Below are 27,922 nucleotides of genomic sequence, written 5' to 3'. Positions count from 1 at the left end.
AATGTGTTCATTGCTGTCATCATTGAAACATTTGCAGAAATCAGGGTACAGTTTCAGCAGATGTGGGGATCGAGAAGCAGCACCACTTCAACGGCCACCACACAGGTACCCATGGGGGGTGATGTCCTTTCCCCACTGGAACGCAGGCACACCCTCAGTGGGCCCTGAGGGAACGTGGGAAAGCCCTGGGATAAGTGCCTTCTGCAGTCAGACCCACCGAGGGAGCTATTCAGCAATGCCCGTGCACAGGCCCAAACCCAGAGCACCCACATTAGCTTTTCTGGGTGATAGGGTGAGGGTACCTATGGTTTCATCAGCTCCATGGGTGGGTTTGGCACAAAACCCACATTTACTATATACCTTTGATTTCATTCGGTCATTACAAGTCTTCAGAGAGCTTGCAGATAAAAGTGGAAATGGTAGAATTTCCCGTTTTTAAAAATATTTATTCATGTGATCGAAAACCAATATGATGGACTTTATATATGGGATTCGAATTTTTTTTGGAACGGGAAATATGTTTCATTCAGACCGATCCAATCACAGTATAGTAAATTATGAAGAAGACCTCATAATGCATATCTGATTTTTGAGGAATCATTACATATTCAGATGGGGAGCCCTATGCTCCCGAGAAATTGGGAGTGCCCTAGAATTTGGTTAAAAGCTTCAGGGCAATTATTAACTAGGAGGGTAGTCCAGATCCTATGTCTTTGTTTTTAATTTTGGCTTTGTTTTGTGTGTGGATTTGGGGGGGGGTAGTTTTTTTGTGTGTGTTTAGAAAGAGGAAGGGATGGGATGCCTGGGTGGCTCAGTCGGTTCAGCATCCAACTCTTGATTTCAGCTCAGGTCATGAGCTCACATTTGTGAGACCGAGCTCTGCATCAGGCTCTGTGCTGACAGTGCGGGGCCTGCTTGGGATTCTCTCTCTCCCTCTTTCTCTGCCTCTGACCCACTCACTCACACACTCTCTGTCACTCTTTCTCTCTCTTAAAATAAATAAATAAACTTAAAAAAAAGAAAAAGGAAGGGAAGGTTTATATGTCTTAGTCTAGTTTGAATCTTTATATAAGAGAAAGAAAATAAAAGTTCCTGAATCAAGCATGAAATTATTTTGATGCTCATGACTACTATTTTAATATTAAATTGTAAGATAAATTTAATGTAACATTGTAAATCATTATACAAGTCTGTGGACAAAGGTATTTGTGAAACCTCCAAGGTACAAATCTGGCTTTGAAAAGCTTCAAATTGAGCTTTTATGAATTACATGCTAAAATGCTATTAAACATGCTATTATTTGGAAAAGCCTCAAGCAGCATCTTTACGGTGTTGTGAAGGTTTGAACTGACTAGCCAATTCATTATAGATGAAATAGTATTAATACTATTCAATTTTGGCAGACAATTATTCAAACTTTTATGAAAGATTTTTTTAATGTTATATAGGTTATATCACAGATGTAAAAAAAAAGCACATCTAGTTTTTATTTCTTCTGTCATCTCTTCTAGGGAACTATGAAATATAATAAAGTTCAAGGTCCACTCTGGCTTGTCTTTTAAGTCAGGTGACAACGTCTGGAAGGTGTGTTTTCTGCTCTAAGACGTTGAGAACTAAATAGAGCATAAAGCTAAGAACTCAGCGCAGAATTTGCATTCAGTGTTCTTAAGAGATGACCTAAAATAAAATGACTTTAAAACCACATTATGCTTATTAAGTAACTCTTATTTATAAAGCCACAGCTGGAAAAGTCGTGTTTGGAAGCTCCACCAAATCAGCTAGCAGTTCTAATAGAAAGTGAAATGGGAAGGGACTTTGAACAAAGTTGTGCAAAATGGTTTTGATGCAAAATTATACCTAATCAGGAGGAATAAATTGGTAATTCAGAGGTAATGCGTCTAGGTATTCAGCAGAGGTAATCACACAGAGAATCCTGAAAAACCTTCATTAAGAGAAATGCTGTGGCTGAGGACCCGGTTGCTAGGCAACCAGAGCTCCTGCAGCAGCCTCGGGAAACATCAGTTGGGCTGCCTGGCAACAGGCTGCAGGCCCCGCCCAGCCCCTCGCCAGCCAGGAGGCAAGTGGCTCAGATGCTTTTGTGTCTGAGGAGAGGAGGGACATCATTTCCTGCGATTCTGTTACATTTGCAAAATCTGGCAGAACTCTATGCACAAGGACTTTACGTGGAATAGTTGTAAAAACTAAATCATTGGGGCGCCTGGGTGGCTCGGTCGGTTGAGCGTCCACCTCCGCTTAGGTCATGATATCGTGGTCTGTGCGTTCGAGCCCCGCGTCGGGCTCTGTGCTGACAGCTCGGGGCCTGGAGCCTGCTTCAGACTGTGTGTTTCTCTCTCTCTGTCTCTCTGTCTGCCCCTCCTCCACTTATGCTCTGGCTCTCTCTCTGTCAAAAATAAAATAAAACATTAAAAAAAATTTTTTTAACTACATCATTAGTTTATAATTCTAATAAAACAGACAGGCATTAAGAGAATAAAACAAAGATGGCTATTGTATTGCAAAGCACACAGCTTTGCGGACCTGGAGCCACTTCCTGCCATTCTCTAGTATGTGGAACATATGCAGTGGTTCTGTGTAACTTATCCTCACAGAAGGGCTAAGAGGATCTCAGGCTTAGTGCACTTGTTGGTGTCTTTGGGTCCCTTGACTTTTCAAGAGCATTGGTGTTGAGAAAGAAAATTATACATATTAATGTAATGAGGAGGGGGCTTTCTGATATCTTAGTTCAAGAGGACTTGCCTCTGATGTGGACCGTACAGAGGCAAAATAGAACCAGGTGATGAGAACTGAATGGGTTTGTTTTGTTGTTGTTGTTGTTGTTGTTGTTGTTGTTATTAACAAAGCAGTCTGCTTTCGACTCACAGCATAGAAACAAATTACGGAAAAAAATAATGCCAAAGGACTTGTGGAGAGACCGTAATATAACATGTCACAGGAAAACAAAGAGAAAATGATGTGGAAAATTTCAGAGGAGTAATCATTAGTTTGTCTGAGCTCTGATGAAGATGATGGCTTTCATACTTGCACAATTATTAGCCGTGGGTCACGGTGGCCCCATGCTCAGCTGTGTGTTGGGTTAAAGGTCAGGAAACCCATAGGTCTGTGATATAACAGCACGTGCATAGGTCCACAGTAGTGTGGGTGTATCGTCCCAGAGCTGGATGCTGGGATGCACAGAGTGCTAGTAGGAAACATCCTGAGCTTAGCTGCTCTCCATCCCAGGCCTCTGTTCTCATGCCTTAGCTGCTTCACCTCAGCGCCTGTCACCAGTCACCAGTCATGTGGTCTTCCGATTACGCTGATTCATGGTGGATATAAGCTTGTTTCACTTTGCCTGGAGGAGAACGAAACTGTTAAGCTTGAAGGCCACACAAGGCTACATTTGTGTTATGCGTGCTCAAAAAACACTCGAGCTAGGCTCTGGCAATTAACGTGTACCTAACCTTTATGTACGAATTATAGTTCCCTAGGGTCATACTGAGGGATATGGAGGGACAACTGGCAGCTCAGGACTCGAGCCCTGAGGGTTCCTGGCTTGGGATGTCCTGTTGTCTAACTCACATAGCTGTCACATTAACCAATCTAAATGTTGGTTTATAATTCAGGGGACTAAAGACAAATGGAACCTTGGACATGTCTGAATTTCCTTCACTTCATTTTATACAAAGGGGTGACCTTGAGAGAACACTTTTACTAACAATTAAATTGATTAATTTGATTTTGGTCAGCTGGAAAAAAAATAATTTAACAGAGAAAACTAGTCTGCTACTGATCAAAGCAAATCTATGCCCCAGGGATCCTTTGTGTCATGATAAGAGACCATAGGCTGCACATACAGAAGATTTTTAGCTAGTGACTGACAGGATTGCTTTTGTCTTTTCTCCTTAAAAGGAGACACCCAGAATTTTGACGGGAACTTTAAAAGACACCGTAAAAGGTTTGCATTTCAACCAATGTATGTAGTCTCAGAATGAGCCTATTCATGGGGATGTGCTTGCTTCTACCACTAAGAATACCTTTCAAAATTCATTCTAAAGGGAATCAGAATCCTGTACACGGACACCTGAGCGAAGCAATTTGTAACTTCCATCTTTGATCAAAGAATCTTTGGGTAAATGTGCACCCCCATCTTGTCACTTAAAAATACACCTGTGGTATATAGACAGATGGTAGCTATCCTTGGGGTGAACATAGCACAATGTAAAAATAAATCAGGGTACTGTTTCATGGGATAATTAAATTGAGCATATGTGGAACAATATTTTGTAGGATGTCCTATGAAAGGTGCTCTCTGTATATGTTTTAAAGTTCAAAATAAGTAGCATACTTGGCAAAAAGCCCCATGCAGTCTTTGAAAAGTATTGATTCTAGGACATAAACAACTGATGCACCATTTTCTGAGTTGCAGGATGGCATTGTAGAGAATTCTCAATTCAACGATTAAAAAAAGTTTTCTTTTTTTTAAAAATATTTTTAGTGTTTATCTATTTTTAAGAGAGAGGGAGAGAGACAGAGTGTGAGCGGGGAAGGGGCAGAGAAAGAAGGAGACGCAGAATTCAAAACAGGCTCCAGGCTCCAAGCTGTCAGCACAGACCCTGATGTGGGGCTTGAATGCATGTACCGTGAGATCAGGACCTGAGCCCAAGTTGGACGCTTAACCAACTGAACCACCCAGGCACCCCTAGAAAAACTGTTGTTTGGTAAATACATATATGGTCTGTGAATTTTGGCACTTGTCCCTGACTATGTCACTTATTTTATAGAGGGAAAGTTGTCTTTCTGCAAATGATCTGCTCCCAGGAATCTTAGGTATGGGATCTTTGCATAGGCTAATATTTCCATCGATAATTACCCTTTTGAACACAGACTAACACAAGGACATGAATAAGTATGGCAAAGGAAATGTCTACTTACATGTGTGAAACTATGGCCTTGGGCAGGGAAAAAAAAAAAAAACTAGCTTATAGTTAGTGTCTTAGAAAAATAAAAATCGTTAATCCCAACTTACCTCACTGCCAACCACACCCCTCCCGCTACACACAAACCCATAAGGAATTGGAAAGAAAATATACTAGTGGGGAAAATAGTGGGCAGTGTCTTCCCACTGGCTGTAATAATGATGGATGACTAATCTTTGAGGTAGTAGAATGTGCAGTAAGATAATAAACTAGGCAGCCAACAATCCAGATACCCAATTCAATAAATATCAGATTTTAGTATCCTGTACCATTCTGGATTTCATCACTTATGTATTTTAAGGCAAAAGAAACTACTTTTCCCTTCATAAATATGTACATAAAATTCTGCTGAGCAGATTAATTTGGCCTAGTTAAAATAATTTCACAGAGTCTAAGTGATATGTCAGTCTCCTACCATTAAAATAACACCAGCCTTATTCCCTGTGCCACATGCATACGTCTTATATTATTTATCCAGAGAATATTTTTCTGTTGGCTCAGTGAGAAATGTCCACTAAATAAAGATAAAAACTTACAGCTCCTAGTAAAAATCACATCGGACATAATGCTTGGGAATTCTCATTTTCATTTTCTTCCAGGTCTAATAATCTAATAATGTAATAATCGATAACCAATCTAATGGGGATAAAATGCCTACTTTAAAGTCTATTCAAGAAGAATATTTGGGCAATTATATGCCAAGGATGTATAAAGCAGAAAGGACCTGATGCATAGCAAGGGCTCAATAAATTCAGGCTAGCGATTACCATCATTCTCATTATGATTATTATTCACTTAAGTTTTCAGTGTTCAAATGAACATAATTGGAATGACTCATGTTCTAAATATAAATCCATAAAAAGACACATCTTTGATAACATAAAAAATGTAAGCGCTGGAGACATAAAGTAGGAGTTCTCGATGTTCCATATTAAGTGTCTCTGACTCATCTCCTTCTTTGTCTTGAAGATGTTCCATGAAGACGCTGCTGGTGGATGGCAGCTGGTAGCCGTGGATGTCAACAAGCCCCAGGGACGCGCCCCAGCCTGCCTCCAGGTGCAGTAAATACCATTTTTAAACTCATGCAGCAGAGTTCTTTGACTTTTATCCAAGGAAATCCCCGGCTCTCCGAACTCTATGTCTGTCCAAATTTATGGTCCTGGAGTCAGGGACAGTATTTTGCTCCATCCCGGATGGTATTTTCCCAGGATCTACCTATTTTTTTCCTAAGATACACAGCAAGGATTTGGTAAATTTCAAGCAAATGAATGCACACAGGTAGTGCTAGCATTCCAACAGCATTAAATCAGTGAAATATTCTGTTGTCATATTAAATGATGTAAAAATATTCTTCTACAAAGGCCTGAATTGCTTACATGAGGGTGGTCACAATCACAATCCACTTAACTGAGTACCTTCCCAAGGAACTGGGAAGGAATATTTTTAATAGGTAGCTTATTCTGCATCTGCAAGCTGTCTGAGCAACGGGACATAATAAAGGCGCTTCCTTAACAAACTGCACCTGCTGCAGACGAGGCTCTGGGATGGCGGGTGGATCCTAGGGCCTTGGGAAGCCATCAGGGGACCTCCCATCGGGTTTCTGGTCTGTGGATGTTTTGGACTTATCCTCTACGCTGATCTCTTCATAAAGCCCAATAAACTCCTTTTCCTTGGTGGACTGCCCTGGCATCTTCTCTTGCTTTGTTCTCCCTCTCTCCCTCCAAATGTCAGTAATTCGTGTTCAAAACATATCACCTTTCCAAAAGTGGGATCCTTACCACCCCACTGCATTTTCACTTAGTCCATTTCCTTACTCTTTAAGGGTGAAGAGTCAAACCACATCATCCCGGGGAGAGGGAATTGATTCTTCCTCCTGTGGAATTTGATTCTCTTCACTGTCTTTTGTTTTCAGTTACAAATCCTTTTCTTACAAGGGGCTGCTTTTGTAGTTCTTTACATCCCTCCCCGTAAATCAGGGAAGGGTTTTTCATCTGCTTCAGGATAAGAACACGCTTTTCTTTCTTTTTGGATCATACTCTAGGTGGGGATTAGAGATTGATACATTTCAAAGATTGATACATAACATAAGCAAAGTATTGTACTTTGGACCATTACTGTGGCGTTTAACCATATAGTTAAATTTTTTCTATCAGTTAAAAGAATGAAGAGGAAAAGAGGAAACATTTGTAAGGAGTATTGATAAGACCTAATATTATTTTGTGGCTTCTTTCTGTTGTATATTGGATGGTGCTAATAATTTAACTCCTACGACTGTGTCTGGTACTGCCATTGCTACTGACAGTAATGGCAATGACAGCATGGTAGTCGTAGCTTCTTGCCTAAAAAGTTACTCAGTAATCAGTCATCAGCTGATAATTAGTGGCACTAAGATAGTCCTGCTTTCCTGGAGATTACTTCCGGGTGGGTGGAGAAAAACCAGCGTCTAAAGAGCAATTACAAGAGCAATGAGGATTTTATTTATTTATTGTCTCAATATATGAAATTTATTGTCAAATTGGTTTCCATGCAACACCCAGTGCTCATTCCAAAAGGTGCCCTCCTCACTACCCATCACCCACCCTCCCCTCCCTCCCACCCCCCATCAACTCTCAGTTTGTTCTCAGTTTTTAAGAGTCTCTTATGCTTTGGCTCTCTTACACTCTAACCTCTTTTTTTTTCCTTCCCCTCCCCCATGGGTTTCTGTTAAGTTTCTCAGGATCCACATAAGAATGAAACCATATGGTATCTGTCTTTCTCTGTATGGCTTATTTCACTTAGCATCACACTTTCCAGCTCCATCCACGTTGCTACAAAGGGCCATATTTCATTCTTTCTCATGAGCAATGAGGATTTTAAAGAAGTAAAGCAGGATGCTATGGCAATCTACATTTTGGAGTCCTCACTCCTCCTCTGAGAGGTCAAGGAAGGCCCTCACTCGGTATAGCCCAGTGATGGAGAAAGACTGCCATGCTCCCTCAGCCTTTGTAGATGAGGATGTGAGGACCCAGAGGGCCTGGGTGAGCTCCTAAACTTGCACCTCTACCAAACGGAGAGGCCCTGGGTACACCTGGGTCTTCCGGCTCCTAGCTCCTGGGTCTTCTGGCTCCTAGCTCCATGCTGTATCCAAGGGAGAAAAATATGCCAAGGAAACGTTAAGTTTGTAGTAGAAATAAACTATCAGGCCAGCCATGAGTACCAAATCAAAGTCTTACAGGGGCCCTGAATACGCTGCTTAAAATGTATTAAATGCTTGTTGAGTAGATGCGTCAAGGTTGCAGTCTGGATTGAGAAAGCAAGTTATTAGCCTCCTTATCACAGAAATTTGAGATGGCAAGAGATAAATGGCCAGGAGAGTGTAATGAAAGAACAGCACTGTGCATGGATATAGGAAAATAAAGGTCAGTGAAGAGGTGGGTAAATGTTAGGCTAGAAGTATGTCGATGTTGGATCCAAGAGACCTGCATATTAGACATCTTTGTGAATTTGGTGGCATGTTTGATAGGTTTTATGAATAATGACACATATGGTTTGAAGTGAAGGTGAATAAATTCTGACATTTCAATATGAAGAAATTTCCATTGAGCTCAGCTTTACATGTTTGGTCCAAAATCAAGCTTTCTAGAAGAGTGTACCTGAAAGAGTACAAATGAAAAGTGGGATGGCCAAGGGATCGATGGGTCTGAGTGGAAAATAGATTAACCATTCATCATTTAATTAAAAGAGAAAGAAAGAAAAGAATCAAGTCAAGAAAAAAATATTTAAAATAAAATGGCCATGAAATACTCATTGGCTTTTTATTAATGACTAATGCCATCTAAAAACTAGGTAACAAGAAAATTTTCATTGGAATCATCCACTCGCTCCTGCCTGGAATCATAATGATCTCTCACCCTCAAGGACAAACAGTAGAATATATCACTTCTTTTCATTTTTAAAATGGGCAAAATGTGACGTTACATTCTCCTAAAGCATATTTTAAACTATAGGAATGACATTGAAGAATAAGTATTTGCTTTAATTCCTTCCAGCTTATTCTCCATCATCCCTTTCCAGAGGTAGCCTAGAGGTTACCAAGAAAGCCAGTTTTTCTACTCCTGCCTTTACACTTTATATCTCTTATAAAATAGCATTTCTGCTGCCATGAGGCTCTGTCATTTTCATTGTTTCCTCTTTCTAGAACACTCTTCTCTCCCACTTAGAATTCACCTCAAAAGTCACTTCCTTAAGGAAGCCTTCCTCATCCTCAAAGAATACATAGGTTCCCTCATTGTATATTTCCACATGTTATGGGTTTGTCATGATTTTAGTAAAATAAATTAAAATGGTATCATTCATTACTTAAAGTGTGTTTCTCCAACCAGAGATAACTCCATAGCGGTAGGGACCATAACGATCATGGTCACTGCCAGAGCTATTCCTGATACAGGGAAAAGGCTCAATTGGTGTTTACCAAACAAGAGAACAATCAAGTGAAAGAAGGATCTAGAACCTTCTTGGCTTGTGCAAGTATTCATTTGACTTCTCACCTACAAGAAGCTCTATTTGTTCTCTTGGTCTTATTTCTAGGAACCAGAAATTGAGTGGATGATGCCAATAACATTATTTCTATACAATAATTTATTTTTAAGTGTAAAACAAACAATACTTTGGGAGTTGGTTGAAGGCATCTTTCAAAGTTGGATAATGTTGGATGCTTTTGCCAGTGTGTCTCTTCTCAAACATGGTGGCAGTCAGCAGGACCTAGCCATGACTTTGATTATTTCCTACGGCTTACAGGAGTTTTTATCTTCTTCAGCATGTGAAATAAATGGGTCTAAGATTAGAAATGTAGTCTCCTTGTTGGGATGAGCACTGGGTGTTATATGTAGGAGATGAATCACTGGAATCTACTCCTGAAATCATTATAGCATTACGTGCTAACTAACTTGGATGTAAGTCAAAACAAACAAACAAAAAAACCAAAACCAAAAACAAAAACAAAAAGACAGAAAAGAAATGTACTCTTACTCAGGAATAACATAGTTGTAAAGAACCAAAACCATTCCTATGTTAACAAAAAAAGTAGAATTTATTGGAATAAAAAATATGAACAGCTGTAATTAATTTGAGTTAGTAATTTGGCCATCATTAAAATAAATCAGAAAAATTAGGTATGGATAAATATTTGAGAGATGGCAGACTGGTCGCCCAGAGTTCCTATTTGAGTATTGAAGAAACCATGGATTTTGTCCTGCGGGTGGAACTTTGTTTGAAACTTTGACTCCAGGTTTTTTTTGTAATGTTTATTTGTTTATTTTGAGAGAGAGAGAGAGAGAGAGAGAAAGAGCGAGCAGGAAAGGGGCACAGAGAGATAGAGAAAGAGACTGAATCTCAGACAGGCTCTGCACTGTCAGCCCAAGCCTGATGTGGGGCTCAAACTCAGGAACCGCGAGATCATGACCTGAGACAAAATCAAGAGTCAGGTGCTTAACCGACTGAGTCACCCAGGTGCCCCTGATTCCAAGTTTAAAACACAAAATATTTTACCCAGAAACCCATATATCCTACTGCTTTGATAAAATAGATAACTAATGAAATAAGTTATAGTAATAGGATTTTAGTTCACATAAATGGCATAATAGTAAGTAATGCATAAATTTCAATTATTCCTATACAGCGTTTCCATAAATTCTGTTTTCAAATATTCAAAATTTTAAAACCACCTACCACGTAAGTGGAGACTGGCTTGAATGCCTTTATAAGTGAAGGATATTTAAAAACCATATCCGTCCTTGTTTCCTGGGACATAGCTTTGGGTTTGCCTACTTTCTTCATTGGTATTATTCCCTATATTTTTATTTTCTATTCTGTTTTCCATATGCTAGTCTACTTTATTGGTATGAACATCTACTTGTATTTCCTGCTAACCATAAGTAATTAAATAATTTAATAAAATAAGATTGATTGATTTGGCTTAATCTTCCCTACTACTGTTCAACTAAATACATAGTAGACTGATCCTTCTGTGATTCTGGGTGTTTGATGTGTAATAGTTTGTCTCTTTGTATGTATGTATGTATGTATCTAAAAGATATATATGTGTGTATATGTGCATATGTATTCCTGCAATGTAAAAAAATATGTGTGTATTTATGTATATGTATATACATACAACATAATATGTGTATATACCTGCATGCATGCATATATATACATACAACATATGCATCTGTATATCTATACATACATTTGTTTTTACATTGCAGAAATAAATCTATTAAGATTTTATATATTCCATTGAGCAGTGATGGGATCTGAGCAATAGGAACAGGGTTTTTTTTTATTGTTTTCCTACATTACTATGTACACACATACATATTTGACCTCATATTCATTTCAATCATTGTGGTATCCCTGCTTCCTCTTTCCATATATTGATTATGGTGCTTTCAAATGAGTTAGGAAACTCAGAGTTCTTCTTACTCTTCTAAAGAATAATGGGCTTTAAAGAGCTAGTTGTAGAGGAAAAAAATAGGCACCTTTGATCTGCAATTAGAAACTTACAGATTCCACTCTGTGTTGTGAGACACAAATTTTAAGTGTAATCGTAGCTATTATTATAACCATAATGAGAGTCATATCCAGGCATACAGGGAAAGGATTCAATTTGGCACCCTTAGGGTGGTCTTTTCTGTTTTTATAATAAACGAAAATGCATATATGCTCTTAAATTTAATTGCAAAACCATAAGTTCAGAGCAAAACCTGCTAAGTTATATGTGTGGTGAGCTCTGTGATAACACTTGTTGAAATTTTCAATGGATTAACTTAGTGCTAACTTAATTAACTTAATTTTCCTAGGACATTTTTCATTTTTAGCCACTTATTAATGAAATTCATACCACGTTTAATAAGGAACTTAGCCATAGGAAATCTGAAATTCCTTATAAATTCGTTCCTAAGTGAAGGACAAATAAGCGAACCTCCTGTAGCCCCTGAAACACTCCCTCTCTGCACCCTGGTGCTGCCTGGAATGTCTTTCTGCTTCTTTCTCTACTTCCCTGGGCACTGCTGCCTTGCTCGTCACCTGAGGTCCCACACCTTCCTGCTATTGGTTCTTATGATGGGAACAAGATGGCTGGAAATGACAAGGAAAAGCCTGAGAATAAGGATGAGCCAAGACTTAGACCTGGTTTCCTTTTCTTTTTGTGCTACACGTGCCTCCAGCACATGGCTCCTGACTCCCTTCCCTCTCACACCTGCCTTCCCAGGTAATCCATGAAGCAATATCCAGTACAGCCTTGTTCCTAAAGGAGAACAAATCACCCTGTTATACCTCTTAGAGAGTAGGCTCTGGAGACAGACCTATTTCAGCTGTGCTATTTATTAGCATGACCTGGGGCATATTTCTGTAAAATAGGGATAGTGTCTCCTTCCTCAGTCATGAGGATTAAGTGACTATTTATGTCCTACTCAAGAATTGTTTAGTTGCAAGGAACAGACGTGATGCTCACAGGGGGCATTTGCATATAATCAGGCCTACCAGGCAGCTGTGCTTTCTTTGTCTTTCTCTCACTCTCTGTTGGAGGCCACACAGTTTTGCATCTTTGCTTCTGTCTGTGCATCCTGCCTCTATTTTCTCCCCGAAGACTGGTTTTATTCTGTTTCTTGCACAGTGCCAAAATTTGGCTGCTTACAGCTGAGTTTGGTGACTTCTCATTCAAGAGCTCTGAACAGACTCACTGGAAAACATCCAAAGATGAACATGAAGCAGGGAGACCTTCGTTTCCCAGTTGGCCACCCAAAATGGGCAATTGGCCAGAGGCAGTAGGTCATGGGAATGGAATGAAAGCAGCAAGTCCACTTAAGCCAAGTTTTCCCACAGTAGGAACCCAAAGTAATTTTCCCTCCTTCATTCCCTCTGAAAGCCTTGTCTCACCTCCACCTACAAGAGCCACTGCTCATTACCGCCGTGAGCTTCATGGAGCTGGCAGAGAAGGGACCTATCTTTTTGGCCATGTGAGTAGTAGGACTTGACCTCAGAGGTAGTTTACCTACCTGGTAGTATTACCCAGAGGTAGTTTCACTAGTAAACTTTTAAGTCTCACAGGATTTGAAAAGTCATTTAAGGGCTAAATAGACTGTTAACAGTCTGACCTGATGTCAAATCACTCTGTATAAGATAGTTTCTTTGAAGAAACACCACCTAGGTTCCATGTATTTGCAAGTGAATAATTTGTGAATTGGAGCCATTTCGTAATACCATACTCAATCAGTTCCTTGCATAAAAATTATTATGAAGTCATATAAAAACACAGATAGGAAGAATAGTTAAGTATCCACCATTAGAAATAATAACAACTCTCATTTATGGACCACTCCCTATGTGTCAGCCATGCTCTGTGTTTGAGGCGTGAAATTATTTCATGCTCAAAACAATGCCACAGAGGTAGGTACTATCATGACATCTATTGAACGAATGACATCAAGGCGCAGAAAGCTTAAGTCATTTGGTGCAAGCCACATAGCTGGTTGCTGACCAGGGACTTTGTCCTGCACAATCTACCTCATATTTTTAACCACTTCATTTTCACATGGGGAATTACCCTGCTATAAAAATACACTGCAATTTGTTCATTCATCCATTCATTCATTCTCCTATTGATGGACATTTTTCACTGTTTTGCTCTTGCACACATTCTAGTTCACTGCCTATCTATGACTTTTTGTGCACATATGTGAGAAGTATCTGAGTGTACATAGTTAGGAGAGCAATTGCTGGAGTAAAGGAAGAACCTTAGGCTTTATGAGATATTGCCTCATGGCCCCCTGGATTCTAGTGCCACTTTTTACTCCTATCAGCAACTTGTCAGAAATCTCATTTCGCATCCTTGTCTACAATTGATGTTACTGGACTTTTACACCTGATGGTGTGAAGATAGAACATTAAATTTAGATCTCCCTGATTACAGCCTGTGAATGTTGAGCATTTTTTACAATTTTTAATGTGTATTAATTTTTGAGAAAGAGAGGGACAGAGCATGAGCAGGGGAGGGGCAGAGAGAGAGAAAGAGACACAGAATCCAAAGCAGACTCCAGGCTCTGAGCTGTCAGCACAGAGCCCAACGTGGAGCTCGAGCCCAGGAACTGCGAGATCATGACCTGAACACAAGTCGGACGCCTAACCAGCTGAGCCACCCAGGTGCCCAGAGCGTTTTTTATATATAGTCATAGGCTACTTATATTTTGTGTTGATTTCTTATTCATCTGGTAGATATGCCCATTTGTTTGTTGCTTTTTTTTTTCAAATGATTCCCAGAAATTCTGTGCAATTCTGCATCACTTCTAACTGAGAAGACATTGAAATGTTAGAAAGATACAGCTAAAATATTAGGGCTTGCCTGTGAATGCACACCTCTCACCCTCTTCAGGCAATAGTGCAGTTTCATTACGTGGTTATTACCAAAACCATTTAGAAAGTTTCTTCAGTGTGTCCTTAATGGTGCATCTCAGAAAAGTGAAAACTTTTAATAGATCCTTTTAACATCAGCCAGTCGCTTAGCTGTTTAAATTCCATTCTAGCATAGGCAACAGCTGCATGAAGGGGTCACTCTAATGCATGATTAAAAGTTCTGTTAAATTGGAGCCTCAGTCCTCAACTGCTGCACTGACAAGCCATTTTTCCCCTGCCTCTCAGGTAGGGGTTTTCATCTCCTGACAATTTGACAGATGTGGCTGCACAGTTGAGCCATCTTCTAAAACACACCCAGTAATCTATTCCCATGAAGGAAGTCACTGACAAGAACATGAAAGTATGCATGAGACCTGGCATGCTCAAGCTCAATTTCTCTCTGGTAGCATCGTGTGCCTCCGTCCGTAAAGAACAGAGATAATAGGTCTTACCATAAGTAGGTCAAATGGTGGCAAAATTATTACTCTAATGTTTTAAAGCTTTTTGAGAAAATTTCCATTGAAGGCAGAGAGTGGTGGGGGGGGGGGGGGGGGGGACCGTGTGATATGTGTATTTCAAGTGATGAAGTGACATCCTAGGCACTTCTCAGATGTCTGTCTTCTTAATGAACCTTCCCGGAAACTGGCAGACAATCTCAAGCATGACTGAACCCAGGAGAATGTAGCTTCCATCCACAAGCAAACCTCTGCTCTACTTATAGACCAAGGTGACAAGACAGTGTGGGTCCTGCTGAGACGGGCCCGGGGGGAACCTGGGGCAGTTTACTGCATCTCCCAGAGCCTTCACTCCCTGACCTGAAAAATGGGGATAATACCAGCTCTGAGGGTTTTATAAGAATTACAAATGTCGTACGTAAAGTGCCTAGCCAGTGTGTGGGATGCTGTGGTCACAAGGTCATAGAAATGACTGTCATTGCTGTGAGCACGCTCTGTGCACTCCTGGGCAGCCTGTTCTCATGCACACCTGCAAGCCAGTGCCTTCACAGCCTTGCTCCAGCCCTGTGTCTGCATCTTAGGAGTGAACTCTGAGAGCCCAACGGACATGCCCCTGCTTATTCTCATGAGCACATTACCCCTCTCATTTTGAAAAACCAAATGCAAGATGCAAGAAAACGGGACTTTTCTTGCATCTCCAGAACCTGTGATGCACCCTCATCATCCTTCCCAAATCCAACTTATCTTCAATCTATCATTAATTCCGTCTTTTGAATTTCTTTGAATCATCCCTCCACCCCAATCGAATGCCCCTACCTTCAAAATCAGGTCAAACAAGACTTCCTCAATGAAGTGATCTCTGGCTCCTCAATTAAAGTTTGGTCACTTTCTTCTCGACTTCCAGCTTCCTCCAGCACAGCTCTCACATGAGAAGCGCTAGGCACATATTTGGGGGATTATATGTGAGTGTACAAATAGAGGTGCTTTCATGCACAGAGCTACACGGCCTTACATATTCTTACCCCCCTTTACGCAGATGCCAGTGACACCTCTCCCAAATCCTGGCATGTGCACACACAGGATCACCTTCAGTTCTAACAGGAGAACATAAAACATTGAGCTTGGAAGGCAAGTTTGGGGATAAAGAAAGGAATAAAAAATTATTCTTTGAGAACCTGGAATGAGAATTAAAATAGGGAGAATAAAATAGCTAAAGGCAAAACAGCACAAACAAAAGGTAAAAGAAGGTAGCTCAGAAGTTAATTGAGAGAGAGAGGGGTGCCTGAGTGGCCCATTGGGTTAAGACTCTTGATCTTGGCTCAGGTCATGATCTCATGGTTCGTGGGACCAAGCCCTGCATCAGGCTCTGCATTGACAGTGTGTGACCTGCCTATGATTCCCCCTCCCACTCTCTCTGCCCCTCTGCTGCTTGCCCTCTCTCCTTGTCTCTCTCAAAATAAATAAAAAATTTAAAGAATTTAATTGAGAGTCTGATTATAGTCTTGAAATCAGTTATAGCCAAATTAACTAAAAAGGGGAGGCAATTGTGCAGATTTTCAATTCTAAATATTTATATATATTTAAGTAGATATCCTAATATTTACATACATAAATAGACTATAGATGTACTTCAAATAATAATCATATCCAGAATAGAGACCAAACATAATAAAAAATAAGATAAAATCATTAATATTATTTTTATTTATTTACCTTCTGTTGATCAAATGGTTTTGCCTCTTTGATTTTTGAGCCTCACTGGAAGAAAGAAATATTCAAAACATCTTTAAAATTATTTGTGTTTCAGATTATTCCAAACTAAATTCCTATATTGTTGTATATTTTCATCTTCCAGTTTGAATAAGTCCCATGATTCTTCGGTATTTACATTTATATTAATCGGGAGACCTTTACTAACTTATGCCAGGCATTCATAATACAGTCTTTAGAGACAATTTTCCATCAAATATATGTTACATTGTCACCTTTAGAAGAAATGAAGGATAGGTTGTTCTTCTTCTGAGTCTTGATTTCTGGAGTTAAATATGCAACCGTCCAGTCCTGTCCATAAGGTCTTCAGTTGGGATTTTAAATTGCTATGCATTTTCTCAGTGTTCAGCACAATTAGTGCAGTTGAAGGGTTTGAAGGAGCCCTGTGATCCTTCTTTACCTTACAGCTGGCGACAGGTTTGGACAGAGTAAAAAAAAACTTGTCATTTCATAGTTAGTATAATTCTTTAGTGTTTTTTCAATCCCTCAAATTTGTTTTTCTCTCTTCCCTAAATGACTTAAATATCTCAAAATGAATCTCCCACTTCAACATACTATATAGCTCAAAAATATTTGTTTAATTCTGCATTCATCACATGTACCAACCTAAGCCCTTCACTGTGTTAAATCTGCAGTTTATTTAACATGACCACTATTTAAATTCATTGTTGAATTTGTGGTTTCCATTTTTTAACGTTTATTTTTATTTTTGAGAGAGAGAGAGACAGAGCTTGAACGGGGGAGGGTCAGAGAGAGAGGGAGACACAGAATCTGAAACAGGCTCCAGGCTCTGAGCTGTCAGCACAGAGCCTGACACAGGGTTCGAACTCACGGACCGAGAGATCATGACCTGAGCCAAAGTCAGACGCTTAACCAACTGAGCCACCCAGGAGCCCCTTGTGTTTTCCATTTTGAATTTAAAACAGAAGTTTTATGTTCATTTACTCACCATTTGTGAGTAAAGTAAACACATACAAGTAAATTTCAAGTGATTCTACATATAAACATTTTAATTAGCTATGGGAATGTCAATGAAAGTGCCCAAAGAACTTAAAATCGTCATAGTTTAAGTGTCTCCTATCTAGCGGCCCTGTTGTGGACCTTCCTAACTTCTCACTAGAGTACTCATGAAGACAAAGAGAAATTCACAACCCTACTGATGGCTAAGCACCTTTTGTCACATCTGGTGAGACTGTGTGGTAACTATATGGCCTGTGTAGCACTCGTGAGAAATTAGAAAATGTTAGTTTCTGCACTCTGGCATTGCACTTACAATTGGCTGTGAGTCAGAATCAGAGGACTGTGAGGAAGGAATGGCCCAGGTGACCATCACTGATGGAGGCTTATTGCTGGAATATGTGCAGTACCTCCCCAGCTGGTCATCACCCCGGGTCCTGTTGTGCCCAGGAGAGAATGGTGCAGCTCCTTGGAATATGCAAATAGACAATTGTATTACTTGAAACAAGATTATATTACTTGAACTTAAGTGTCCTAATTTGTTTTACTTACCTTGCATTGATACATCTTAATAGGATCAAGAGTGAGAGGGTATATGGAGTGCCCTTGGCATTATGGGTCATGCTGGGTCTCTAAGTATCAAAATGACACAATATATATCCCTTCCAGCCTAGAGCAATGAGGAGGTGCCAGAGGGTTCGGGCAGCTTGGCGAGGGGGCAGTGGTGTGCTTGCAAATGTTTAAAATGTTTAACAACCATCTTGAAGTGGGAGAGTCCAGATTGGTAGCATTCGCTAGTTTCCATGGTGTTACCTGTTCCCACTATGTCCAATTTCAAATTAACAACATGACATTGATATATATATATTATATATATAATATATATATAATAAGTATCCTTGGAAACTAGTTGTTTCAGATGTCAATAATATATATTATAAATATATATATATTATAAATATATATATTATAAAAATATTTTCTATTATATATATATATAGTGTCATATATATAAAATATATATATATGTGGTATATAAATACATATATATATGGTAAAATTTTTGGTAATCCCATCTGAAGCACCTAGTTTCCAAGGTCACTATAGGGGGGAAGAGAGAGAGAGTTTGAAGAAGCCACACGCTTTCTTTATTGCCCTTTTCAAAATGACACATTGCTATTCCAGCAATGAGAACCACTCGTATTGGCCCCACTTCGATGCTAATAGACTAAGTAATGTCACTAGCTCTGTGCCCGAGGCAACAGGCTTGATGGGTGTATTAGTTGGCTTTTGCTAAACAACAAGCCACCCCTAAAACTTAACGGCGTATAAAACAGACACTAATTTTTTGCTCACAAATTTGTGGCTCAGCTGCTAGTCTGAGCTCTCGGCTGGTCAAAGCCAGGCTCATCTTGTGTCTGCAGTCAGCCAGCACCCCCAGCTAACTCATGAGCTAGCATCTCTGCTTCTGGGGCACAGCAGACTTTTGGGGCAAAGGGGAAGACAGGGCCCATGACCACCATGCAACAGGCCTGCCTGGAGAGCATGAGGAGCTGCGAGAGTAAGTCTCAACCCACAGCTATTTTCTAAGTCTCTGTTCATGTCACCTTTGCTGTTGTCCTACTAACAAACCAAGTCACATGGCTAAGTCCAGAGTCAGAGTGGGAGGGCGCTACCAAGGTTGTGGATGCAGGAGGTAGGTTCAACTTCAGGCTCTGCCACACAGGCTAAAAAAAATTTCAGTCACTGGCTTAGCATTATAGTTCCTCTTAGTGGCATTCCTTTTCTACTGGGCATGTATTTTTTCTCGTCAAAATCTGGTTTGGGTTATACAGCCTGGAGTTGGCATTTGAAAAATGGTAGTAACAGTAATAGATATTTGTGTGGCAACTTGTGATTTAACATCTAACCTTACTCTTACAGAGTAGAGGGAAAGCTATACTCATGCTGGCCAAGAGACAAAAACTAAACTCTTCCTTCTTTCTACAATTTGGCTTCCGTGTTTGAGCTTCTCTTACCCAGCTTACTGTCCAGGAAAGAAAGCAGCCCAGTCAGGACTTGACCTGTATTCACAGGTATCACAGATGTTTAGTACCTTTGAGAGAAGTCACTGGTGGATTTCCTTCTATCATCTGGCTCTCCAGGGACATGCCAGGGGCAGGCAGATGGGAAAGGCAGAGTTTCTAAGGACATCTGCTGGGTCTGTTTTCAGTCTTGATATAAATATATTTGCTTTTTTAATACAAATTCTTTATATCAGACAGCATTATTTTGTATACTGATGATAGAAGTAACATATATCCAGATGTCTTCTAAATACAGGAAGCAAAAAACGTACCACACGCAAGGAGAGATTTATTATGCACTTGGTCTTTTACATTATGTTCTTGTTCGTATGCTCATGGCTGCATATGCAGGATGGTTTCTGAGAATTTCATCTGGTAATTGCATTGTTCTCCAAATATGTTTACTTTGAAATCTAATTAAAACACAGTTTTTAGTACATGGCTGATGCAATGTTCAGTGCCTGAAATGTGTTTACCAAGTAGTATATTTTATTCTCTCAAGCAGCAATTTAAAGAAAGATTTGATTTCTGAGCTGTACTATTCATTATCCTAATTTATCCTTATTGCGGCCTCAAAGGCCACAGTTTGATTTGTTGGATGTTTCCTGCACAGTCTTCAGAATCTTTATGGCACTATTTTATAAACAAAATTCCTGAACAAATTAATAGAAATAGCTCCTATGAAGTAGTCACGCCAAAAACTGGGATAGCATAAGACCTTTTCGAAAGTCTATACACATCCATGTTTCCTCTCAAGATTAGTTCTCTCCCCCACTTGATTTCTCATGTTGTACCTTCTCACTTTCACCACAAGCGATTAATTGTATCTCTACCTTTAGATCCTTCCAGTGTTTTCAAATACAGTTACAAATAACAAGAATCCTGAGTGCAAGATGCCTGCTTCAGGCTAGACTCTATACTAAATAGTCTCTCTTATAGTCATGTTATAACCTGGAGATGTAGGTGCTCTGACATCTATTTCTCATGTAAGAAAACTGAGTCACAGAGAGGTTTACTCATGCACAGAGCTGAGATGCAAACTCAGCTCAGCCTGTCTGCAAAACCGACATTTTTTCCCACACTGGCGATCTTACACCCTTCTGTAAGGAACAGATCATCTTCAGCTTTCAAATATAAGGTTCGCAAACTTGTTCCCTCTATTTAATCACAAACACTTAGCAGGGGAGCTGCTGTTCTTTCTTCTGGAGTATGTAGAGCCCCGTCGGAGGCATTGTGACTGCCTGTTAGAAGGCAAGAGAACACCTACTTTGGGCTCAAAACATCTGAGACTACCTTCTACCTCTAGGAATGTGGAAGCCTACTTATCTTTCCCTTATCTTTTCTCCGTATGTGAAAGGGGATAATGAAACACCTACTGCACAGGGTTGTGGATTAAATGAAATTTTTACATGCAGTGCATTGAGGTGTGCAATATGCTTGCACCAAAACTTGCCACTAACCAAGCACCCAAATGGTAGCCCTTGTTGATACATCTTGTTGGTTGAGTGGGGATCCCTATTCATATTCGAGGTAGACTTCAGTCTCTTGAGAACATTCCTTTCACGGTAGGACTCAGAACTAATAATATAAAGTGACCTTTCTTGTCCTCCCACTTGAGGCGTGACTCAGTATCATTGCTGCAGACCCATTGTCTCATTCCGTGTTTCTGAAACGCGTTACAAACAAAACGTAAACTTTGATTGCCATGATGAGTTTAAATCTGTAGTAATGAATTTTACAGAGACCCCTACTGGCATATCTCCTTGGGTACAACTCCTTGGTGCAGTAGAGTTTTGTAGTACTGGTGTTCTTTACAATCAGATTCCATAGGAGACAATTTGAACTGGTGTATGTCAAAGTCATGAACAATATTTGCATTAGATTCCTATTCTGCTGTAACAAATAACCACAAATTTATTGACTTAAACCAACACATTATTTACAGTTCTCTAGGTCAGAACTCCAAAGTACATTTCAGCTGGCTAGAATGAAGGTGTCAGGAAGGCTGCATTACTTCTGGAGATACAAAGAAGAAAGCACTTTCTTGTCTTTTCCAGACTCTAGACACCACTTGCATTCCTAGACTTTATGAGTCTGTGATGGTGTCTTCATAATACTCCCCACAAATGGTTGAAAAGTCAACACATACTTTTGTCTTCATGAACCTGGTTTAGTTGGTTTTTGATCTTGGGGTTGGAGAGAGGGGATGTGATGGTGTATCCTAACATATTACCATAATGTTCCAGCCAGTATGTGTTCTATTCTAATCAGTGATTATAGACTTTTTAGAGTCATGAAATTGTAAATTTGTAAAAAAAAAAAAAAAAAAAAAAAAAATTATAGGTCACCCAGTTTAAACTGCTGCTCAAGGAGATCCTCTACAACAGAACCTCTCACACTTCGATACACACATTAATCATTGGTGACCTTGTTAAAAATGCAGATTCTGATTCAGCAGGTCTGCGATGGGGCCTGAGAACCTGCATTTCTAATATGCTCCCAGGAAGCCTCTGGTTCAGGGACCCAGTCTGGGTAGTAAGACTCCTGAGTGTTACTGCCAGATACTGCTGCCTTGGGGATGGTTTTGCTATAGTCTCTTACTTGTATTTTGGTAATTCCAATTGTTGCATACAGAAATTGTATTTCTTGGATCAAAGCCAAGCTAAGAATATATGGAAAACCTGTATGATTTTTTAAAATATAAACCAAGGTGACATTGCAATTGAAGAGAACCTTAAAAAATTGAATGTGTATGCAGGATCCAAAGAGTCTTTTATTATATATAAAAATATATACATACATGTATAGAAACATATACACACATGTATGTATGTTTATATATGTATATATACCCACATCCATATTAAATAATTCTGAAAAATCTCAAGTTACATAATATGTTGTGATTCTGACTCAACTTTAACATTTCCCTTTATGTTGATTTTTATAAGAAAATAAAAAATTGGGGTGCCTTGGTGGCTCAGTAGTTAAGTGTCACACTTTGACTCAGGTCATGATCTTGCAGTCTGTGGGTTCAAGCCCTGTGTCGGGCTCTCTGCTGTCGGTGCAGAGCCTGCTTCAGATCCTCTGTCCCCTCTCTCTCTGCCTCTTCCCCACTTGTGCTCTTCCTCTCCAAAATAAATATTTTTTAAAAAAAGAAAAAAAATGAAGAGTATAAATTTGGAGTGTCCTATAGATATAAGCATTGAGTCTAAATGTGATGTTTCCGGGCCTCTGCATTAAGGAAAGTGACAGCCAGTTTCAAACGCTGGTTGGATTGAATTGAGCTGAAGTGGACCGTGTCACCAGCCCTCACTTCAAAGCTAGAGCCGCTGGTTCTAATACTCAGATTTAGCTACCGCACATACAGATCACCTTAATTCTTATTTAATATTTGAAAGTCATTACTTTGGAGAAAGTCAGCTAAGCAATGGTGATTATAGTGTATCAAAATCCATTGTAAGTGATTATTTTAATGACTCTGTACCAACAGGGACACGTAGACACTCAGACAAAAAACAGCCTAATTATAATGACAGCACCAAAGTGAAGCTGTGACAGTTACAAAACCAATTTAAAAGTTTTTTGACAGCCATGGCTAAAAGCTTTGTTTGGATCTTTCAGTAATAACAGTTTACTTAAGTCACAAATCCATAGCTAAGGAAAATAGAAAGAGAGAGTTGTGGCTTTTCTGTCATGCGGATAAAGTAGAAATCCGTTGAAATGTTTTTAATAGAACATTATGTTGAAAAGAATATAGAAAAGGAATAATAGTTATGGAATTTAAGTCTCACAATTCAAGAAAGACAAAATAACAATAAAAATACTGGTGAGAATAGAAACTTGCCAAGTGATTTGCTTATCTGTGTTATGAAGTTCAGGAGTTCCTGCAAGCAAATTGATGTGCACTTACATGTGTTGGTTGTCAGTTCTGGAATTTGATTTTGTATTACCTATAAGATAAAGTCAAAGTCACATGGATGTAAGAATGCCTCCAAAGTCATGGGGACACAAAACCTTACGAAATATCTGCATTTCCCTTGGCTCTGACATCTCTCAAATTAATAGATCTTATCACTCTTATTTATCTTTCTTAGTCCTGGACTCAGTCAAATACACAACATAGTTAATTCTTTGACTTTGGACAATTAATTTCCCATTCCTGGACAGAAAAATGCCTGATTCACAGAACTGCATTTATTTTTATTGCAAGTCTTTATGGAACACTCATAATATGCTAGCACTTGCTCTAAGCACTTTATCGACATTGACTCCTTTAAAACGGTAACAACCTTTGGACTGGCCACTGTTATCTCCACTTGACTAATAAGAAAACTGAGGCACAGAGAGGCTTAGCTAACTTGCCAATGGCAACAGAACTTGTAAGTGGTGGAAGTTCCACTGTGTGCAGTTTGGCTGGGAGCCCATGTCCTTATAGACAAGCATAGGGTGACAAAGGCCATGTACGGTCACATATATGGATGCATAAGATAGCAGCTGGACTCACAGTACTCAGAGGAGGCAGTCCTGAGTCCTGTTTCTCCTTTCCCATCTCCAGGCTCTGCTCTGGTTAGGTTCTTTTAGTTGCAAAGATTGAAGACTTTTCAAGTTGGGTCGAATGTAAGGATCTGTGTCCCTAACATGCCAGGAAGCAACAAGGCCTTAGCACATGGTGGTCCTCGTCTCTGGCATTTGGCACCAAGGGATGGGATTTAGTGGTTGTTGTTTTGCACTCAGGTCCTTTCCACAGGCCAGCTTCTCTCTACTTTTTTGCTGCCCAAGGCCTTTGGCTTGTACTCTCTCCTTTCATATATCATCTACCCCACTGGGGGCAGTGGGTCCCAGAATGGACTTTACATAGACTTGGTTGGATAGGAAGCCCACTTCTACTGTGTACTTGCTGTGTGATCTTGGACAAATGACTTTTTCTGTCTGAAATCACTGGGAAAAGCGAGTAATATATCCTGCTGTGTAGGGCTATGGTGGAGATTAAAAGAGATAAAGTAAATAACACGCTTCTAGTATGGCCTGGAACATAGTAAGCGTTCAATTCATGGCAGTCATTATCATAACAGTCATTAGCTTTGAATGCCTAATTATTTCATCTCAGTGTAGGCAGTAGACTTGGGTCCACATCACAGCACCACCTGCAATGCTGTGTGACAGTGGGAAAGTTATTTAACTTCACTGAGCCTCGATTTTCTAATCTATAAAACTGCGGCGACTTCCTAGAGCGGTTGCTTTCCTTGTTAAGAGTTTATCTGTTTTGCCTCCTCAGCAAATGATGCGGTCATCAGTTTTCCACATGTTCATTCTGAGCATGGTGACGGTGGATGTGATAGTTGCTGCCAGCAACTACCACAAAGGGGAAAGCTTCAGGAGGCAGTACGACGAGTTCTATCTCGCAGAGGTAAGTGGCTCACTTGGACACAGATGACTTTTCAAGGTAAAGGTGAACCTCAGATAGCACTTTTTATAAATCTGAAAAGGAAAAGCCATTTGTGAATTACTTGACTTTGGCCAAAGCTGATTCACTGTGTTCTTCGTAAGTGTTTCTTTGGTCACCATGCTGCCTGGCTCATTTTGTGTTGCCCTCAGACCAAGTAATCTTGCCTACAGTTTCACATTGCCGAGGTAACCCCTTTGCCCTGCGTCTTACTCTCTGGAACTTGCTGTTTTCATATCCACCTCTCATTGTCACTCCCTTTCTCAAGTTGTGTTAGTCTGTTCCCTACTAAGCGTAAGCAAGCACAGATTCAGAAGACTGTAAATAAGCAAGTCAGCTCAACAATACCTAGGAGAGGGCAGGAGGGAAATTCTGGTAACACAGATAACTTTTGTAGAAACTGAGGAGTCCCCACCTGCACTAATGATGTCAAGCCAGGAGCAGGTAGGTTTAGTGATTAAATAAGCATTTTCTAGCACACTACATACTACACTAGAGTTTTGGAATAGTACTTCTTTTCTTTTTTTTAATATTTATTTATTTGTGAGAGAGAGACAGAGCGCAGGCAGGAGAGGGACAGAGAGAGAGGAAGACACAGAATTCAAAGCAGGCTCCAGGCTCTGAGCTGTTAGCGCAAAGCCCGATGCGGGGCTCGAACTCACTGAAGTGCAAGATCATGACCTGAGCTGAAGTCGGCCACTTAACCGACTGAGCCACTCAGCTGCCCCTGGAATAGTACTTCTTATTGACTGAGTAACTTTGTTAATATTTTAATACATTTTAATGATGTCCACAGACTACTTTTTTATTATGACAAATTATTTCTAAAATACATCTCAGAGTTGAATGATTACCTATTTATGGAAAAATTGATTGACGTATAACTCTTTAGAATCCATGTGTCTTTTTAAGTGAGGTATTTATATACACCTGAACTACACTTCAAGAAATCCAGTATATGAAAAAGTAAAGTTAAGAAGCAGAAAAATAGTAATTCGATTATTTTTATTATAAAAGAATTTTCCATGTAAAAAATCAATTTGCCGTATAGTTGAGTTCTCTAAGATATCCAGAATTCTCCCAGAACGTTTAAAAATGGATTTTGTTAATACAAATTCAATCCCCCCCCACACGTAAACTTTTCAGAAAAAGAATTGATGGCATATACTTATTGAATGGTAATATCTGTTTGGGTATTGAGAAACATTTAAGGAGTCACTTATGAATTTCCCTCTTCATGGAGGTTTGTTGCCTGTAACAAAATATCATTTGTATTAAACTTTCACTGTGGTTTGATGCTGCCTAATTGCTGTGTGGAATATGGAGCTTACAGTTTAGCAAGAAATATAGACAGTAAGCAGTAACTGTTTTATGCTGTGGAGTACCAATGACAGAGGCGCATGAAGAAATGATATCCAGCCTGACACCTGAAAAATTGGTACAATTTTGCTGCATATCCAGCACACAAAGGTTGGATTGTCATTAAAAACACAGGGAAACATAGACCAATAATAATATTTGCAGGTGAATTTGTAACACAAGGATCAAACATTGAAGGAATCCCAACAAAGTGACTTCTGTCTGAAGTAGGAAGCAAGGTCTATGTCCAGCCTTATAACAAGACTATAAAATGGGAAGGTCATGGAGGAAAGAAAGAGGAAGTGGATACTGTGGAGAATGCAAAAAAAAAAAAAAAGAAAAGTAAATTAAAGATACATCAATTGCAGTGCTGAAGACCCAGCTGAATTTTGAGGCTACAAATTCATAATGATGCCAATATAGACAGATGTTTCCCTTTTTAAGGTCTTGCATAAAGGGGAGAAAGGCAACACTCAGCCTGAGCCAGCTTTGGAATTTTTTCAGGCTGGTGGAACTGAGAGAGCCCGAAGGTATGGTTGTGATCATAGAGTGGGATCCAAGATTCAGGATTTCATAATAATCCTGGAAAACTAAATTCAAAATATGGAGTGTTATATGGATATGAGTGGCTCAAACATAATGATGGAGTTAAGGCAAGATGGCAGGGAGCTCTCAAACTAAGGTGTCAGCTGAATCTTCACAATGACATTGAAGTCATTCAGTGTGAGGCCAGTTCTTGGGGAAGGAGTGTAGGCAGGGGCATGTAGAAGGGACTGATGGAGAAATTAATGGACAGCAGCCACAGGGAGAGTCAGGTGAGAGGACATCTTAACCTGTTGGAATACACCTCAAAGGAGTGTTGAAGGGTAATGGATTGGGCATCTCTTCGTCATCCATATGCTATCCTACATGGGCTGTATGGGATATTGGAGCATGAGCATCCTCTTCTGGAAAGGGCTGTGGAGAAAGCCATACATTTGTAACAGAACCAGCTGAGGCAAGAACATAGGAAGCAGATTCAGTGAATTCAGTGAAAGGGGATAAGAGAATGTAGAAGAAATTGCTTAACATAGAATGAGACCCAAAGGTTAATTAAAGGCTCTGGCTGGAGAGAGGTAGGAAGATAGGTGAGGTGGAAGAACTACACAATAGTCTTAGAACCAGAGGTTAAAAGGCTGATGACAAAACGCCTGGGAATCTGAACAGAAATGGCTACTGGTGATTGGGACTATGCTAATCATTCTGGAGTGAGTTGCATCTGCTGGTGAAGAAGTCCTGGATATTGGAGATTACATTAACATTTCTTGTGTAGCCCAGGGTTGGAACTTGGTCACTAAATCAGCCCCGTAGGATAAACACCAAGGCCATCCACTGGGAACATAGGAATAGAACAAAATCCTCTGGTAAATTTTACCTAATTTTTCCACATATAAATTTGATCTCTTCCCTAATGTATTTATGTGT

At 39.7% G+C, this 27,922-nt stretch overlaps 1 protein-coding gene across 2 annotated transcripts in view; it reads left to right on the top strand.

The window, feature by feature from the left end:
- The window catches only part of NALCN (sodium leak channel, non-selective), a 298,281-nt gene that overhangs the window by 94,462 nt on the left and 175,897 nt on the right, over positions 1-27,922 (top strand). For both annotated transcript variants that reach the window (XM_049647172.1, XM_049647173.1), the window contains exons 8-10: positions 1-105; positions 5,946-6,032; positions 24,932-25,063. In XM_049647172.1, the coding sequence (XP_049503129.1) occupies positions 1-105; positions 5,946-6,032; positions 24,932-25,063 (324 nt within the window). The remainder of the gene's footprint in view (positions 106-5,945; positions 6,033-24,931; positions 25,064-27,922) is intronic.

This window comes from Panthera uncia (assembly GCF_023721935.1).
Source record: "Panthera uncia isolate 11264 chromosome A1 unlocalized genomic scaffold, Puncia_PCG_1.0 HiC_scaffold_16, whole genome shotgun sequence".
In the NCBI taxonomy this organism is placed as follows: domain Eukaryota; kingdom Metazoa; phylum Chordata; class Mammalia; order Carnivora; family Felidae; genus Panthera; species Panthera uncia.
This window is presented reverse-complemented; position numbering and strand designations above follow the sequence as displayed.